At 42.4% G+C, this 16,949-nt stretch overlaps 1 protein-coding gene across 1 annotated transcript; it reads left to right on the top strand.

The window, feature by feature from the left end:
* The first annotated feature begins 1,556 nt into the window (after window positions 1-1,556).
* Window positions 1,557-14,514, top strand: CA7 (carbonic anhydrase 7). The gene is made up of 7 exons (XM_063141018.1): window positions 1,557-1,596; window positions 2,808-3,005; window positions 7,355-7,473; window positions 7,836-7,931; window positions 8,561-8,623; window positions 11,690-11,845; window positions 14,320-14,514. Exons 1-7 carry the CDS (start codon window positions 1,557-1,559, stop codon window positions 14,440-14,442), a joined length of 795 nt encoding a protein of 264 aa, XP_062997088.1. The 3' UTR covers window positions 14,443-14,514.
* The last annotated feature ends 2,435 nt before the right edge of the window (window positions 14,515-16,949 follow it).

The following is a 16,949-nucleotide window of genomic DNA, read 5'->3' as shown; positions in this document are numbered from 1 at the left end:
TATGGGTAGGCAGCCTCAGGCACCTGCTGTGCGCCCACACCCTAACAGGGCTCACTGACAAGAGAGCACTGGGTGAGTGTCTTCAGGGCGTCGCTTTGCCTTTCATTCCTTCGAAACCTTGCAGCATCTTGGCTGCGGGGTAGGAGCGGCAAATCCCCTCGGCAGGAGGGAGCACGAGCCTTTACACGGGCCGACACATGGTTTGCAATTGCAATTCTACATGGTTCCATATGTTTCATTTTGCAGCCACTAGATTTTATTTATTTTTATTTATTTATTTAAGGATTTTTATGCCGCCATTCAGCCAAAAAAGGCTCTCACGGTGGCTTACAAAAGTATTTTTTGACAGTCCCTGCCCACAGGCTTACAATCTAAAAGACATGACTCAAAATGAAAGGGGATTGTGAGGGAGGAGGAGGAGGGGGGGAAAGGAAAGCAAATTCAGGCACTACAATCTTAGTTGGAAAGTTCAGCAGTTACAGGTGACAGCAGGAGGGAGGGGGGGCTCTCAGCTGGAGCTGGACCCAGGCACGGTGGAGAGGTGCCTGGCTGCTGCTTCCTTCCTCACTGGTGGCCTCTGCAGTGACAGTTTTTAGCAGGAGGGAGGAGGCTCTCAGCTGGAGCTGGACCCAGGCACGGTGGAGAGGTGACTGGCTGCTGCTTCCTCCCTCACTCATCATAGATGGCGCTATGATGTCTCTATAATTTCACACAGCTGATAGATCGGAATAACATCCCTTACCGCATTATCTCCACTCTTTTTGAAAGCGGGCTAAAGCTGATAAACTGCAGGAGAGGGCCCTGGACGTTGATGGCATTGTGTAAAGAGCCCACAAACTTCAGTGAGCTACCAATCTTGATTGCATGTTATAAGCCCCATGTGGAAAAGCTCAATATCTTAGTTATGTCAGATTCCAAATCAGTATCCTTGTATTGCATGCTAGGCAATATAGAATATTTGTCATCCTATATTCACTATCAGTAGAATGAATCAGAATTTCTACTTCGCTTGAGAGTGTGTATGGAAAGAGGGGAGAATCTATACTTTTGCCCCTCAACTACCTGACTATGAGTTCTGCAGGGTGATTAAAGGGTGTTAGGATAACCAACAACCCATATTAAGTGTTCACTAATATATGTGTCCTTAGGACAATGCTACAGTTCTCCCAAGCCCTTGCTCAAAGTTAAGACCTCCCCATAAAGACATGTCTTCACAAGGTTTCCTTCAAAGCTTAGGTGAACCTATCAGATGCACTGGATCGATGCATATTCCATATCAATTCTTGCTTATGATGGCCCTTATGGAAGGAACCAGAGGAATTGTGGCATCTCTGTGGCATAATCTATACAAGAAAGAGCTATGCAAAACCATATGCCTTTCCTGGCATACTGTTTTAAACTTTTCCAGTTGTACACAGGGGACTTAGAAGCAGGAATTGCTGCTGCCTCTTTAAGAGACTGACACTGTCCCACAAGTGAGCTATTATAAAGGCAGGTAAGCTGCTGCACTTGGATTAAAAGAGCCGGCAGCAAAGCAGAAGGAAGCAGCCTAGATCATGACAGGTCATAACAGCTGGGGCTATGGGCAGAAAGAAGGTAGGCTATTTCCTTTCCTTTCCCCTTCTGCTTTGAATGTATCCCATCCTTCCTCCACTCTTCTGCTCGATACATTTGGATGGTATGCCTTGCTGATGGTGACCGCATGCCATCATTTCCAGCAAAGTGCAACAGGCACTTAAATGGTTAACCAATAAGGATCTCTTAAATTATTGCTTGGAAGAGGGTGCCGTTTTTCTGCCTTTCTGTGTGCTTCATCAAAGCATGACCTGGACACATTTTCACATTTCTTTGCTGGATACTTTTGCAAGGTCTTTTCATTGGAAAATACAATGCCATTGAGTTTTGCACATGACCTTCCCAAAAAGCCTGATCATAACCATTAAGAAGATGTGTGCACTAGTGTCTATCAATCTCCAATCAGCATGCATTGGAAAGTGGGATTGCCTTGCTGTGGAAAGAAAGCCATACCGCAGAGGGAACATGAGTGCTCCAGCAATGACCAGGGAGAAATGCACAGCTTAAAAATAAATGAACGAATAAATAGTCCACAAAGACATTTGACAGGGGAGAATAGCCCTGCTGGTGTTTCCCTTTCCTTTCCTTTTTATTTTTGAAGGGCTCCCTGAGCACTCCTGTGATCAAGTGGTACAACAGGAATGTGTTCAACAATGTGCAGGAAAACCAGTTAAACTGTTGATGAGAGGTAGCTGTCCCGCTTACTGGAGTTTTGCATGCAGAAGGTCTCAGGTTCAGTCCTTGACTTCTCCAATAACTGGCTCTCAAATGCAAAGCCTGGAAGAGACATTTGCTTTAGACCTTGGTGAACTCTTGCCAGGGACTGATGGCGTCATGAAAAGGAACCACAAACTTCAGTGAGTGACCCACCATGAATGCATGATAAAAGTCTCATGGGAATCATAGAATAGTAGAGTTAGAAGGGGCCTATAAGGCCATCGAGTCCAACCCCCTGCTCAATGAAGGAACCCTGAACCTGCGATCTTCTGCCCTTAGCTCCCATATCTTAGTATTATATTATTTGTATTTGTATTTGTATCCTGCCTTTTGCCCAATACAGGTAAAGTTATCTATTCAGCAAAATAATTGTCTACTGGTCTGATGAATCTATTTTTTGCCCCCAAAGAACCTGCTGATAAGAGGAAGATAGGACTGGAGAGGAAAAAACCACACACATCTTCTGGGGTTCTTAAGACAATAATGAAGTAACTTTTCTCTTTCCCCCCTCAAAGGACCTTCTGAGTGGTACAAGTCCTACCCCATTGCCCAAGGAAGTCATCAATCCCCCATTGACATCGTCTCCACACAAGCCATTTATGACCCCTGTCTGAAGCCCCTTCACATTTCATATGAGTCATGTTCATCTCTTGACATCTCCAACAACGGGCATTCAGTCATGGTAGACTTCAAGGATGTTGATGACAAAACAGGTAAGTGGTGCATGGAAGGTACAATGACTGAGTGTCTTAGAATAGCAGCCTTCTTGTCTATGTGTGGTGCCTTATGAGTGGAAAACCAAGAACCCAACAATTAACCTAACAACTGCCCAGGGTTTGTTGTTGGTTTAACTCTGGGTTGTTTAACCCCCAAACAAGCCAGACTTTCCAGATTCAGACATCACATTACAACCTAAGAATGGGGTGTTCCTGGGTTGTGGATTGAAAACAGAAATAGCTTGTGTGCTCTGCCTGTCCCCGCAAGGCTGGGTTAAACAACCTAGGTGATCAGGTGATTGTCTGCAGATGATTGTCTGCAGCCAGACACAATCAGGTGATTGTCTGCAGCCAGACACTGATGCTGTGCTGCTCCAGGTTTTCTCTGGACAGAGTGTAATACAGAAAGATGTCTAAAATGCTATTGTTACGGGGCAGCTGAGTCTCCGGTAACAGGTGAGGAACGTTCACGAGGCAATTCAGGATGCTGCTACGGCGTTATCAAGCACAGTATTAAGTTGCAGCTATTAGATCACTTAAGACTTCCCTTGTGAATGCCAGTAGCAGATGCAGATCAGTGAATGTGTAGTTTCCAGGGCCATGTCTTGATGACAACACCTTGCTGCTTGTTCCCTCGAAACCCTGCAGCATCGCAGCTGTGTGTTGGGAACGCTAAATCTTCATTGCAGGAAGGAATGTGGGCTTTCTGGCTGAATTTTTTTAAAATTCAGGCGGGCAGCGGGAAGGACGTCTCTTCGTCGGCTCTTCCAAAGGCCAGTTACACGCTTGCTTTCACGCCACACTGGGGTCGCTTAGAAGCGATTTCCGAACGACGTGTGGATTCCCCCTATGATAAATAAGGTCCTGTGGCAAATGAGCCTAATGAGAAAAGGAGTGCAGGATGGGTGGGAGTATTTAAAAAAGGAAAGTATTTAAAAAGTATTTAAAAAAGGAAAGTATTTAAAAAAGGAAATTTTAAAGGCACCGTTACAAACAATTCCAACAAGGAGAAAAGATAGAAAAGATAGAAGACAACAGAGGAAACCAATGTGGCTCCACAAAAAGCTTAGAGATGACCTGAAAACAAAAAGGGACACATATAGGAAGTGGAAGGAAGGCCAGGCTACAAAAGAAGAGTACAGACAAGTGGCGCAGAAGTGCCGAACTGGCGTCAGGAAGGCTAAAGCTCAGAATGAGCTGAGATTAGCGAGGGATGCTAAAAGCAATAAAAAGGCTTTCTTCAGATATGTGAGTAGTAAAAGACAGAGGAAAGAAATGGTGGTTCAACTGCTTAATGAACTGATAACAGATGACAAAGAAAAGGCTGAAGTGCTCAATTCCTACTTTGCCTCAGTCTTCTCCTAAAAGCGGGTCTATGACCCCCCTGGAAAAAGTGAAGCAGAAGTTGAGGGTGCAGGATTACAGTTTGAGATTGATAAACAAATGGTCAAAGAACACCTAATTTCCTTGAATGAGTTCAAATCTCCAGGGCCCGATGAACTGCATCCTAAAGTAATGAAGGAGCTAGCAGAAGAACTCTCAGAACCTTTGTCTATTATCTTTGCAAAATCTTTTAAGACGGGTGAGGTGCCGGACGACTGGAGGAGGGCTAACGTTGTCCCTACCTTCAAAAAGGGCAAAAAGGAAGAACCTGGGAACTACAGACCAGTCAGTCTGACATCCATCCCTGGGAAAATTCTGGAGCAGATTATAAAGAAGTCAATCTGTAAACACCTTGAAATCAATGCGGTGATCACTAGAAGCCAAAATGGATTTGTCAAGAACAAGTCCTGTCAGACAAATTTGATCTCATTTTTTGATAAGGTAACCTCTCTTGTGGACCGTGGGAACGCTGTGGACATCATATATCTTGACTTCAGCAAAGCTTTTGACAAAGTACCACATGACATTCTGATTAACAAACTAGCTAAAAGTGGGCTAGATGGAACAACTATTAGGTGGATTCACAGTTGGCTACAGAATCGGACTCAAAGAGTACTTATCAATGGAACCTTCTCAAACTGGGGAGAGGCAACGAGTGGGGTGCTGCAGGGCTCAGTCCTGGGCCCAGTGCTCTTCAACATTTTTATTAATGATTTGGATGAGGAGGTGCAGGGAACGCTGATCAAATTTGCAGATGACACAAAATTGGGTGGGATAGCTAATACCCTGGAAGACAGAAACAAACTTCAAAGTGATCTTGATAGGCTGGAGTGCTGGGCTGAAAACAACAAGATGAAATTTAATAGGGATAAATGCCAAGTTCTACATTTAGGAAATAGAAACCAAAGGCACAGTTACAAGATGGGGGATACTTGGCTCAGCAATACTACAAACGAGAAGGATCTTGGAATTGTTGTAGATTGTAAGCTGAATATGAGCCAACAGTGCGATATGGCTGCAAGAAAGGCAAATGCTATTTTGGGCTGCATTAATAGAAGTATAGCTTCCAAATCACATGAGGTACTGGTTCCTCTCTATTCGGCCCTGGTTAGGCCTCATCTGGAGTATTGCGTCCAGTTCTGGGCTCCACAATTCAAGAAGGACGCAGACAAGCTGGAGCGTGTTCAGAGGAGGGCAACCAGGATGATCAGGGGTCTGGAAACAAAGCCCTATGAAGAGAGACTGAAAGAACTGGACATGTTTAGCCTGGAGAAGAGAAGATTGAGGGGAGACATGATAGCACTCTTCAAATACTTAAAAGGTTGTCACACAGAGGAGGGCCAGGATCTCTTCTTGATCCTCCCAGAGTGCAGGACACGGAATAATGGACTCAAGTTAAAGGAAGCCAGATTCCAGCTGGACATCAGGAAAAACTTCCTGACTGTTAGAGCAGTGCGACAATGGAATCAGTTACCTAGGGAGGTTGTGGGCTCTCCCACACTAGAGGCCTTCAAGAGGCAGCTGGACAAGCATCTGTCGGGGATGCTTTAGGGTGGATTCCTGCATTGAGCAGGGGGTTGGACTCGATGGCCTTGTAGGCCCCTTCCAACTCTGCTATTCTATGATTCTATGATTCCTCTTTACTGGGTAGGGTCTATTATTTAATTGAATTTAAAATAAGACAGCAGGCTCTCCTGCTTGCTCTGCTGAGTTGGGTCCTGGAGCTTTGCCCCAAAGTGAACCCGGCCCCTGAATTGTACTTCGGCCATTTTGGCTGTCTTTGAAATTCTATTGTTCAAGAACAGCCATCATTGACTGAGGTGGGGGGAGGGGCTTGGCAGGATCATAGAGGGAAAATATGCAAGGGTGGCTTATTTTTCCTCTCTGCCTGTGAGCTGCCTAATGTCAGGATTGGCCCATTCTCCCTAGTCTGAATCAGAATCTGAAGAAGGAGAAGCAAGAGCAGAAGTATATCAGCCAAGACAGGAAGCGGGGGAGGAGATTCTCCAAGATTCTTCAGGAGTCAAGGATGAATCCTCCCAGGAGCTTATTGGACAGGATGCCAAAGGCTCAGAAATGATTCACACACACACACCCCACACACACCTCTGGGAATTCAGACTCTTATCAGAGGGGGAGGCAACATCAAAGGTGATAGATCCCAGAGTCTGCCACGGGTTCAAGTGGGTGGAGTTGAGAGGAGGTGAGAGGTGGTCCCTTAAGGTAGCCACTCGCCAGAGGCTTCTCCAAAAAGACCCTCCATGAGGTAAAGTGCCTGTTGGACTATGGGGGAAATTGTCCAGTTTTAGTTGAAAGGCAACTGCCTTGTTTTCTTAGGCTAATTAAGCTTAGAGGATAGCTCCTAGCATTCACACTCCCATCAGGGGTGAAGAAAGGTTTATTTTTTATTTTTTTAAAAAATATCATTTGCATAAACAACAATAACAAATAAAAACAAAAGAAAAAGAAGGAAAAGAAGGAGGGGAAAAGGAAGAATACATCATAAAACATATCCACACACAATAATAAGTTACATCACTCATTGTAAAAAGAAAAAGGGGAAAAGAAGGATTTGTCATACCTATTTCAAACATATACATTAATATAAACCATCCATATGTCTAAATAAGCAACCATATGAGACTGATAGCTGTACGTGATATGTTCAAATGTAGCAAGAGCAGTATGACCTTCAGGCCATTGAATGATAGTTGATGGGTGTTTATCCTTCCAAGCTTGGAGTATAAATCCAAGTATAAATCTCTTTTGCTGCTTTCTTATTGAAAGTAAACCGAATCCTGTATCATTGGTCTGGAACTTCTCACTGCAGCAATATCTTTGTCCACATGTTTCCAGTCTGTGCCCGTCTGTACCTACTGATGAGGGTCAGAAGAGGAGGATGTATAACAATTGTCAGTTTCACTGAAGCCTCGTCTGTTTCAAATTTAATTTTTGGGTTGCAGCTGTCAGTGGGGGGCCGTTGGAAGAGCCTTATAGGCTGAAGCAGTTCCACTTTCACTGGGGGACAAGCCAAGATTCCGGATCAGAGCATACTATTGATGGGAAATCTTTTCCGTGTGAGGTGAGTTGTAAATCTAGGACATCTTATATGTGTTTACAAAGAAAACCTGGGCAGAACCCAATGGCCTGCTGATTCTTACGTTCCTATGTTCTTAATCTACACAATCAGAAGTCTATAAGTGGGACTTGCAAAAATATCTTACAGTGTGAAGTGCTTCTGTTCAGAGTTCCAGCCAATCAGCTGATCCGATAAAATAATGTCTATTTGCAAGATCATTGAACTCTATTGGCTCGTCCCAGAAATTCTGAGCAAAGCAATGCCTTAAATGTTGTTTTTGCTTACTCAACATAATCAGCCAAAGAGAGGACAGGACTTTGTCGCTTAACATTGATTTAATAGTGATGGATGACTCTCCTCCTCAGCTCCATTTAGTTCACTGGAATGCCAAGAAATATGTGTCTTTTGGAGAGGCCGTGGCAGCCCCAGATGGCTTAGCAGTGGTTGGTGTTTTATTAGAGGTGAGTGACACAGAAGTTCTGTTGTTGTATTATGTATAGATAGCACTCAGTGTGCATGGCATAGGGTAACAAGACAAGTTACTGCCCCAAAGAGCTTACAATCTAAACTTCAACACCAGGGAATTACAGAAGGAGGAGAAAGAGAACCTAACAGGAGAAGGATATGGGTTCATTTAATTAGACATGTACAAGCTGCAATCCCATACACATGTACCAGGGAGTTATTCCCATGTATAGGATTTCACTGTTAGAGGCTTAAGTTGCAGCAAGGGATGAAGTCTAGGAGGTTCTGCCATAGAGAAATTGGGTTTTGAAGAAGATTTGAGGGAATTAAGAGAGGTGGTGTGCTGGTGCCGTGCCGTGAGAGTCACAGGGGGCAGGAATGGAGAAAGGATGGAGATTCCGGATGGATCAAGAAACCGTAAACAACTCCACCTTCTTAATGCATCATTTTCCTGTGTTTAAGAACCAAGATACTTGTTTAAGAAGTGATGCTTGAGGAGGAAATAAAGTGCCTAAAATCAAACCAGTAATAGAAGTAAGTCTGGGGGAGAAATTGACACACTATCTCAGCCGTTGTTTCCAGATTCCACACATTCTTATACAACTCTGTCATTTCGAATTTTTAGATTGGAGAAGAACATGCGGGTATGAACAGATTGACAGATGCCTTGTATATGGTGAAATTTAAAGTAAGTATTAAATCAAAATGCAGAGTAGCTAAGGAGGTCCTGAATTGTTTATTGTATATATATAAAACATAATAAATGAAGTCTTTTAATTTTAAAAAATATGTAGAATAGACTTTGTGTGGATATATTATTCTCACTCAATTCTTTCTTGGTGGAAAATCTGAAGCTGTGTTTGGAGGTTGTTTGGGTTTGGAACAAGCTGAAACTTCATGGAGACAAGGTGGAGGTACTGTTGGTTGGGAACTTGGCTGATCGAGGTAGAGGAATGCAACCTGATTTGGATGGGGTTGTACATCACCTGAAGAATCAAGTAGGCAGTCTAAGGAGGTCAGGGCCAACACCTAGCATGCTTGGGCAGCAGCCAGGGACCCAGCACACTGGGGGCCCACCTCTAACATCTGTGCTTTTTTCTTTTTCTTTTACAGTACAGTGCTAAAACTAGCCATCATGTCAATTTCTCACAATGCCCCTGTTGTAGTATCACTCTGAGAACTTTTCTACACAAGGCTATTAATACCCTAAATCTACTTTCGGTTCCATTGCAGAATTGAGACATGAGCTCTACACAATTAGTGTTTCTTTTCTGCTCTGGGTGGTGCTGTGCTATAGCAAAATAATGCAATTATACAAGAACAGCAATACATTTTCTTTCACTTTCAGATTGGTGGGTGGTGGATTCAAGGAAGACAAAAGGAACTATTGCTTCATACAACAACACAGAGGCCTAATCTGCACCAAGCAGAATATTGCACTATGAAAGCAGTATGAAAGCGGTATATAAAAAGCAGGAGCCACACTACTGCTTTATAGAGGCATGGGCCTATTAACACATACCATATACCACTTTCATAATGCAATATCCTGCTTGGTGTAGGTTAGGGCATAATTGACTTGTGTTCACTGCCACAGTGTACATGTAGATGGCCACTATCTTAGCTTTTTAAAAGGAGTTTTGATGCATTAATGGTCCACCAGCAGCTATTGGTCATGGTAACTTGAGATGAATAGCCTGCAATTATGCTAGACTCCAATTCAGCCAGAAATTATGAAGTCAAATAGTCTGGTTTATTTACCCAAAGACCTTGATAATACAGCAGTAGCCAACAGCAAACAAACCCTCTACATTATTCGCCAGAGAGCAACCTGCTTGCCTCTAGTCCTTCTTTGACTGTCTGATTCCCTCCTGCCACAGTACTAAAGACTTTCATGGGCTTCCCCAGTGGGTGAATTCATTCACCACTACCCCAGGCTTAGTAGTGTGGACAGGTGGCCATTTTGCATCTTCAAGCCACAACCATGGCTAATCATGTCATGTGAACCTGGTGAGGGTGGCTGTTGGTGTGGTTAACAAACGACTCACAATTCATGGGCTGTGGGTAGTTTGCTAATCATGCCAATAACCCACCATTGCCCGGTTCGCACAATACAACAAGCTGTAGTCTCAGGCCTCTGGTGGCCAGCTTAATGAAAATACCAAGACAGCGTGCAGCTGTTATTAAAAAAAGGCATAATTAGAAAAGGAATTGAAAATAAAACTGCCAATATCATGCGGCCTTTATGCAAATCTATCATACAACCACACTTGGAATACTTTGTACAGTTCTGGTCACCATACTTAATAAAGATTTTGTAGAGCTGGAACAAGGGCAGAAAAGGGCAATTAAAATGACCAAAGGGTTGGAGCATCTCCCTCATGAGGGAAGGTTACAACAGCTGAGCTTGTTCAGCTTAGAAAAAAGGAGGCTTAGGGGAGACATGATAGAGGTATACCAAATTAGGCATGGTGTGGAGAATGTAGATAAGGAGACATTTTTCTCCCTCTCTCAAAATATTACAACCCAGGTTCATCCAATGACGCTGATTGGTGGGAGATTAAGGACAGATAAAAGGAAGCACTTCTTCACATAGTGCATAGTTTGACAAAAGCTAGATTTTTGCCACTTACCTGTTCTGTGAACAAAGAAAATGCCAGTTGTTGTGCATAGTTAAACTATGGAATTCGATACCACAAGATTTTGTGATGGCCACAAATTTGGATGGGTTTAAAAGGGGATTGGATCAATTCCTGACTACTAGTCCTGATGGCTATGTGCTACCTCTAGTAGCAGGGGAAGTAAGTTGCTGGGGAACATAGATGGGAGGGTGCTGTTGTACTTGTGTCCTGCTTGTGGGTTCCTGGTCAATATCAGTTACTGAGGACATGACTGGGAGGTTGCTATTGCACACATGCCCTGTTCTTCGGCTTCCCTGGTTGGCCACTGTGTGAACGGAATGATGGACTAGATGAATCCTTGGTGTGATCCAGCACAGCTCTTCTTATGTTCTTACTTCTGAGGGGGGGAAATGTCCAGGATCAAGTTGCTAAAGTGTTTTTGTGGCAACAAATTCTAGTGAAAAAGTATAAAACCATGTATCCTGGCTATGTTATCTTGGTACACCTTTAGCACTTCTGAGTGGCATAGCATTTCCATGGCAGTGAATTCCACGGCAGGACCAGACATTTATGGTGGTGTTATTTCACCTTGACTGTCACAGTGAAGATATTTCAGCATAAACATCTCACACAGAGACAATATTATCATGGTGCTCATCTCTACAAAACTGATGCCTTTGAACTGAAATGTCATTTTGTATTTTATTTTGAGTTCTATTACATTATCCATGCCCCAAATAAAAAGATGCAGTTTTCAAAAGGGCAGGTTTTACAAAACATATTTCTTTCCAGTTTTATATAATGACAATGGGGGTTTCAATAAGGAACCAATCAAGTCCGTTTTCCTCTTTAATCACTTGACACCTCGAAAATCCATTTTGCCTATGCTTTTTATCTGTTCACTTATCCATTGTGCTAATTCCATACAGTACTTTGATCAGCCGCTCTGTTTTTGAAAGCATCCGTACAGCTTTTTAGTTCTGGGCGAGGACAATGTTTCGTTTAGGGTTCTTGTTTTTTGACAGATTCCAGGAGGTTTTGTAAATGCAATTTAGTTCATAACTTTAATTTCTACTTTAAAAAAAAAAAAGCAACAATAAAAGAATCTAATTTCATGCCAATGCTTTTCTTAGGGGACAAAAGCCCAGTTCAAGTGCTTCAATCCAAGCAGTCTCCTGCCCCCATGTCTAGATTACTGGACATATCCTGGATCTTTAACGACACCTCCCCTTAATGAGAGTGTGACATGGATAGTGCTGAAGGAGGCTATCAGAATATCTGATAAACAGGTAAATCTTTCCCAGAGGGGTGGGATGGGGTATGTTATCCAAAATAAATTGCAATAGGGTCCATGGTGTCTGCTGTTAGATCCTGCCCACCCTCACCCCCAAACACTGATTTATTTATATAGAAATGGCAAGTAGGGTCTGAAACAAAATGCTGCTGTACATCCTCACCTCCTTAGAGAAGTACATCTGTTCAGGTATCCTGCCAGCCAGCTATGTCCTCCTCTTGGTTCACACAACATGCTAGCCTACCATGAGTTATTGTGTTGTTTCCTTCAGGGTGGCTTGTTAACTATGCAGTATGGTTTATTTCCCCCCTGAATAAGCTGCCTTGAGAAGCCATGGCTTGTTGTTGGGTTGTTCAGGGTGGTTAACAAGCCACACAGCATGAGTAATGAGCAGCCCTGCAGAAAACACGCTGTGTTCAGACAACATGATAATCCACCCTGTGGAAAAAGCAGTGCATTCAGACAACACAATAACCCATGGTTCATCAACAACCTACACTGGGTGAGTTAGCGTGTTATATGAACCTGGGATTCAAGCAGTATAGCAAAACAAATTTTATCTGGTTTGTTTTGCTGTACACTTGTATTTAGTATATTTTTTAATATTATTCTGATATTGTTGATTAGTATATTGTTAAATATTGTTGTAGTTTTAATTTTTGTAAACCACCCAGAGAGCTTTGGCTATTGGGCGGTATAAAAATGCAATGAATGAATGAATGAATGATCTCTCACCTGCACTATGATTCTCTTTTCCAAATGATACTTAACATCCCGAGGCGACTGAGGATGCTTAGTTCTCATTGTCAAGTTGTTTCATTGTTCTTTTGCCAACCTAGTTTTGAAAATGTTTTTGTTGTACATCTGCAAACTTGGAGGCCTCCCCATGCATGCTGATACCTTCCTTGTGTTTCTCAATCATCCCATTTTGGCTCCATTTGTATTGGCACTCACCACCTGAGTTCATTATTAGAAGGCTGTGATGTGATGGCCCAGGGAACCAAACACAAGGATTTAATAACTGGGGTATTATGAACCCATCAGAAAGTTGGGGGGAAATTTAAGATTATGGCACACCACTATTGCATAGGGCAAGTTGATGAATACATGTCAGTCAGACCCATTAACTGCAGCATTCTTATTAGTATTAAATTTGTATCTCACCATTCCTCCAAGAAATTCAAGTGCATGAGATTTTTATACTAACAACAAACCTGCGAAGTAAGGTTGAGAAATTATGACTGGCCCATGATCACTCAGAGCTTCTCTACATGAGCAATTTATTTTACACTCATGGTTGGCCACTCACTGAAGTTTGCAGGTCCTTTGCATGATACCATCAACCTCCAGGATGTCTCCTGCCCCTTCCTCTGGTAATCTCACTTTTAAAAAGATCAGAGATAATGCAGTATTTAAAGTTATCATGGGATACTGTGGATCACTAGAGGGCGCTGTTTCATTTAACTTTATGGAGTATTGCCAAGGGGGGATGTTTTCAATTAGAAATTATGTGGTCGCCATTGGTCGCTGTCTGAAAGAGCCATAGTCAACCTGGAAAGACCCCCCAAAACGAAAAGAAATGGTATGGGTGTGGATTTGTTTCTTAATGTAGAGATGATCTCAGTGACCTTCATAGCTAAAGGAGGATTTTAATCCAGATTTTCCTGGTCCAAGTCCAACACTTTATGAAGAATACCATCACCACCAACACACACTTTTAAAAACAAACAACTTTCTGTCTGTCAGAAATTAGCATCATCAAAAGAAAGAACACTTTAATATATCTTGATATTCTGGTTTATTTTATGGAAGGAACTTTTAATGTAGGGGAGTGTTCAAAAATAGGACACTTCCTGTTTTGCTTCGTTTTGTTTTATCACAGGCTTCTTAAACTCTATGATTTTAATCTCTGGTATTATGCTGTGGTTGTTTAACTCTGTAGAATTTGTTATGCCTTGTATTAATTTTATTAATTTATTTATTAAATTTATTAAACACCTCATAAAATAATTTTCTCTAGGCGTTTTACAGTCATGTTAAAACCACTAATAAAGTCACAATGAAATCAACAATAATAAAACTAATAAACATGCTGACACAGCATAAAATTCAGTATCACATTCCAGGAACTAGGATAATAAACAACATTGCAGGGACTAAGATAATAAAACACAAAAATACTAAAATACTGAAAAATATTTTAAGAGACTGCTGCTTTTTGTGATTTTTAGATTTCTTCTCTGTTTTAAACCGATTGTTTTTTAGGCTGAGTGCTGCTCTATAGAATTTTATGCAGATTTTAAACTTTTTTTTTATCAGCATTTTCACATCCCCCAGAGAATGAATATTACTGAGTTTACTGATAAATACAATAAATAAATGAAAATAAGTAAATGACGAGAAATTTTGCCGTTTCCTTGTTTGTGAGCGGTTTTCTAAGCAGTAATACAATTTCACCTGAATTTACAGATGGAGAAATTCCGAACTCTCCTCTTTACAACAGAGGAAGATGACAGGATCCAGATGGTGAATAACTTCCGTCCTCCTCAGCCTCTGAAGGGAAGGGTGGTGCGTGCATCATTCAAGGCCTGAGAAATGGTGGCGATGGTGGTAGAGGGGGCGTATGACAAGGGAACTTCAAAACGTTCAGACGGCTTCCATATCAGCAAACACAAAACCTGGATAATCAATGATCCTCAGCTTTAGAAAGCCAGATCAAAGAGACTGTGGAAAGGCCAAAAGAGTTTGACCTCCAAGCATGGATGAAAGAAGACAGCTCGAAGACAGCTCTTGCTAATGTGGGCTGTCTCAAGAGGCAATGTAAGAATCTCAGCTTTCCTTATTTTTTGAAAAAGCAAGTTCATGGACATCGACTTTCCTTATTGACAATCAGTGGGTAGTTATACATTTTGACGGACAGCAGCTCGATGCGGCAGTCTCCGTAGCCACGCCCCCAAGGAGAGTCCAAAATGGCAGGCAGTTGTGATGATCCATATCAACAAACCAATTCTCAGCGTTTTCATCTCAATCAGGAGCAGGTCTTTGGTAAAGCCAAAGGGCCTTCGTTGCCCCTTCAAGACCCGGCCACCGCAAAAGACTGTGCATTAAAATGGGACAATATATTGTTGCTGAGAGTCAAGGGAAAGGCCTTATTTTGTGGCCACATCCTCTGGAGAACACTGTGCCCCAGTTTTGTCCTTCGTCTGCCTTGGGAGAAACGCGTGGGGGTGTTGCGTAAGCTGTCTTTGGAACAGGAGGAATGCTTGATGTGAGAGTCAGATGGTATGAGAATGTCCCGATTTTCATCTGTTGGGGGCATGCAGGCCTTCAAGATTGCAGAAGAATACAGTTTGAAAATCTACTGGCACAGCTAAGGGCTGAGGAAGCAAAAGGAGTTTTCAGCAGAGTCGCTGTTAGTTGCCACATGGAGTTCTAGTCCCCAAGCAGGTCCTTAGAGCGGTCTGCTTAGCCTAATACAAACACTGAATTTTTGGAGAAACCAAAAATGGCATTTGAAACAAATTGTGCAAATAAAGCACCTAAAATCGCATGCTTCACTTGCAAGCTTTTCTTGATCTTTTGCGTATTTACGTAGGGATAAGTCACATGGTCTGTGTTCCATTGGGTGTATTCCCAGGTTAAGCATGCAGAGAGGGTTGTCACCTTAGTCTTTCCAGCGCTGGGTGTTTTGATAAAGGGCTACAGATGACTGAATCAGTAAATCTGGATAATTAGGTGTGTAATCCTATGCATGTTTGGCTGGGGCATGCTGGGGCATGCTGACTTTTCTTTTTGTCTAAACATGTATAGGATTGCACTCACGTAACAGCAATTCTAATGAGACTTTGGTTTCATTCAGAGCATGGGGGCAGGCTAACACAGATGTGGAAGAGGAGAATCGTTCATGTGCTATTGAAAAGATGTAGCTGCTATCATGGGCCATCTATTTTACCATAAATCTGTGCTGCACCAAGGTAAGAGAATTTAAGGCTCACGACTGGGGCCTGCATCGAAATATTGCAGTGTGGAGTGTTCCTGTTTAGGGTTCCAGCCATGCTCTTTCCAAAAACATTCCACTCTGTGGCCACTGAGCATGCACAATCCTCATCAGGCTATTTTGGGGAGTGTGCGTTCTCCTGAGGGGCAGGGGGATTCCATTTTTTGCATCTCTGCAAACCTTGGGTTTCCCATCCCTCTTGTGCATGGGGGAGTCTATTTGGCTACATAATAAACTGACACTTATAGAACTGAGATTGCTATTATTATATAACCAATCGCCCATTGAAGGCCTAAGAAAAGTAGGATGAGAACTTGGAAAAGGGAAAGTCCTGCAGTTATTTCTGACTAAAATTAACAGGGCACTAAAATTTACAGTCATTGACTAAGAATAGATGTCCTCTGAAATGTTCTTAAGGTAGCAAAGCCTATAAAAAGAAAAACAATGTTTTGCTTGATTAAAGCTGTGAGCTATTTCGTTGCTCTTGGCTGAACGGTGTTGCCCTTCATGGTACATAGTTTTGGCTCCAGTCAATCCCCTTGTAAGTTGTATCTGAATTGTTTAAACGTACTATAAATTTGACTTTGCCCAAGATTAAGCGTCTATACACCAGTGATATGGCACATTCGTCTTTGGCCACTCGCAGAAGTTCATGGATCCTTTAGATGATGTCGTCAACCTCCAGGATGTCTCCCGCACCTTCCTCCAGCGATCTCGCTTTAAAAAAGAAAAATTGAGATATTCCAGAACAGAATCAGTGGCACATGCACATAGACTACCTTAGAATAATAAAGGAAACAAAACAGATTTACTCACAAATATTCTTGTATATAAATCCAGGTACAGCATTGGGTTTCAAAAGGAGTTTGTTCAGTCTGTTTTGTGTTCCAGAAGTGAGAGAACAAGCACATGTGCTCCCAGCAATGGAGGAAGTTGGGAGAGGGGAAGAAGGGACAGAGCAAAAGGAAGAAATCACAGGAAACCACATTTTAGGCTATAGAGATCCTAGGGCCAGCTGCAGACAAGGTCGCAATATTCCCAACTATCCTTAAGACATAGCAAACTGCCTTATTCCTACCAAATCAGGCCATTGTTCCTTCTT

This window comes from Elgaria multicarinata, chromosome 14, assembly GCF_023053635.1.
Source record: "Elgaria multicarinata webbii isolate HBS135686 ecotype San Diego chromosome 14, rElgMul1.1.pri, whole genome shotgun sequence".
NCBI lineage: Eukaryota > Metazoa > Chordata > Lepidosauria > Squamata > Anguidae > Elgaria > Elgaria multicarinata.
The sequence above is the reverse complement of the archived record's forward strand: the minus strand, read 5'-3'. Positions and strand labels throughout refer to the sequence as shown.

Bases quoted from the DNA above. Each gene is read 5' to 3' on its own strand.
- CA7 (XM_063141018.1), top strand. From the start codon at position 1,557: ATGACAGGTCATAACAGCTGGGGCTATGGGCAGAAAGAAG. The intron at 1,597-2,807 runs GTAGGCTATTTC...CCCCCCTCAAAG, and splicing joins GGGCTATGGGCAGAAAGAAG to GACCTTCTGAGTGGTACAAG. The intron at 7,474-7,835 runs GTGAGTTGTAAA...TCTCCTCCTCAG, and splicing joins GGAAATCTTTTCCGTGTGAG to CTCCATTTAGTTCACTGGAA.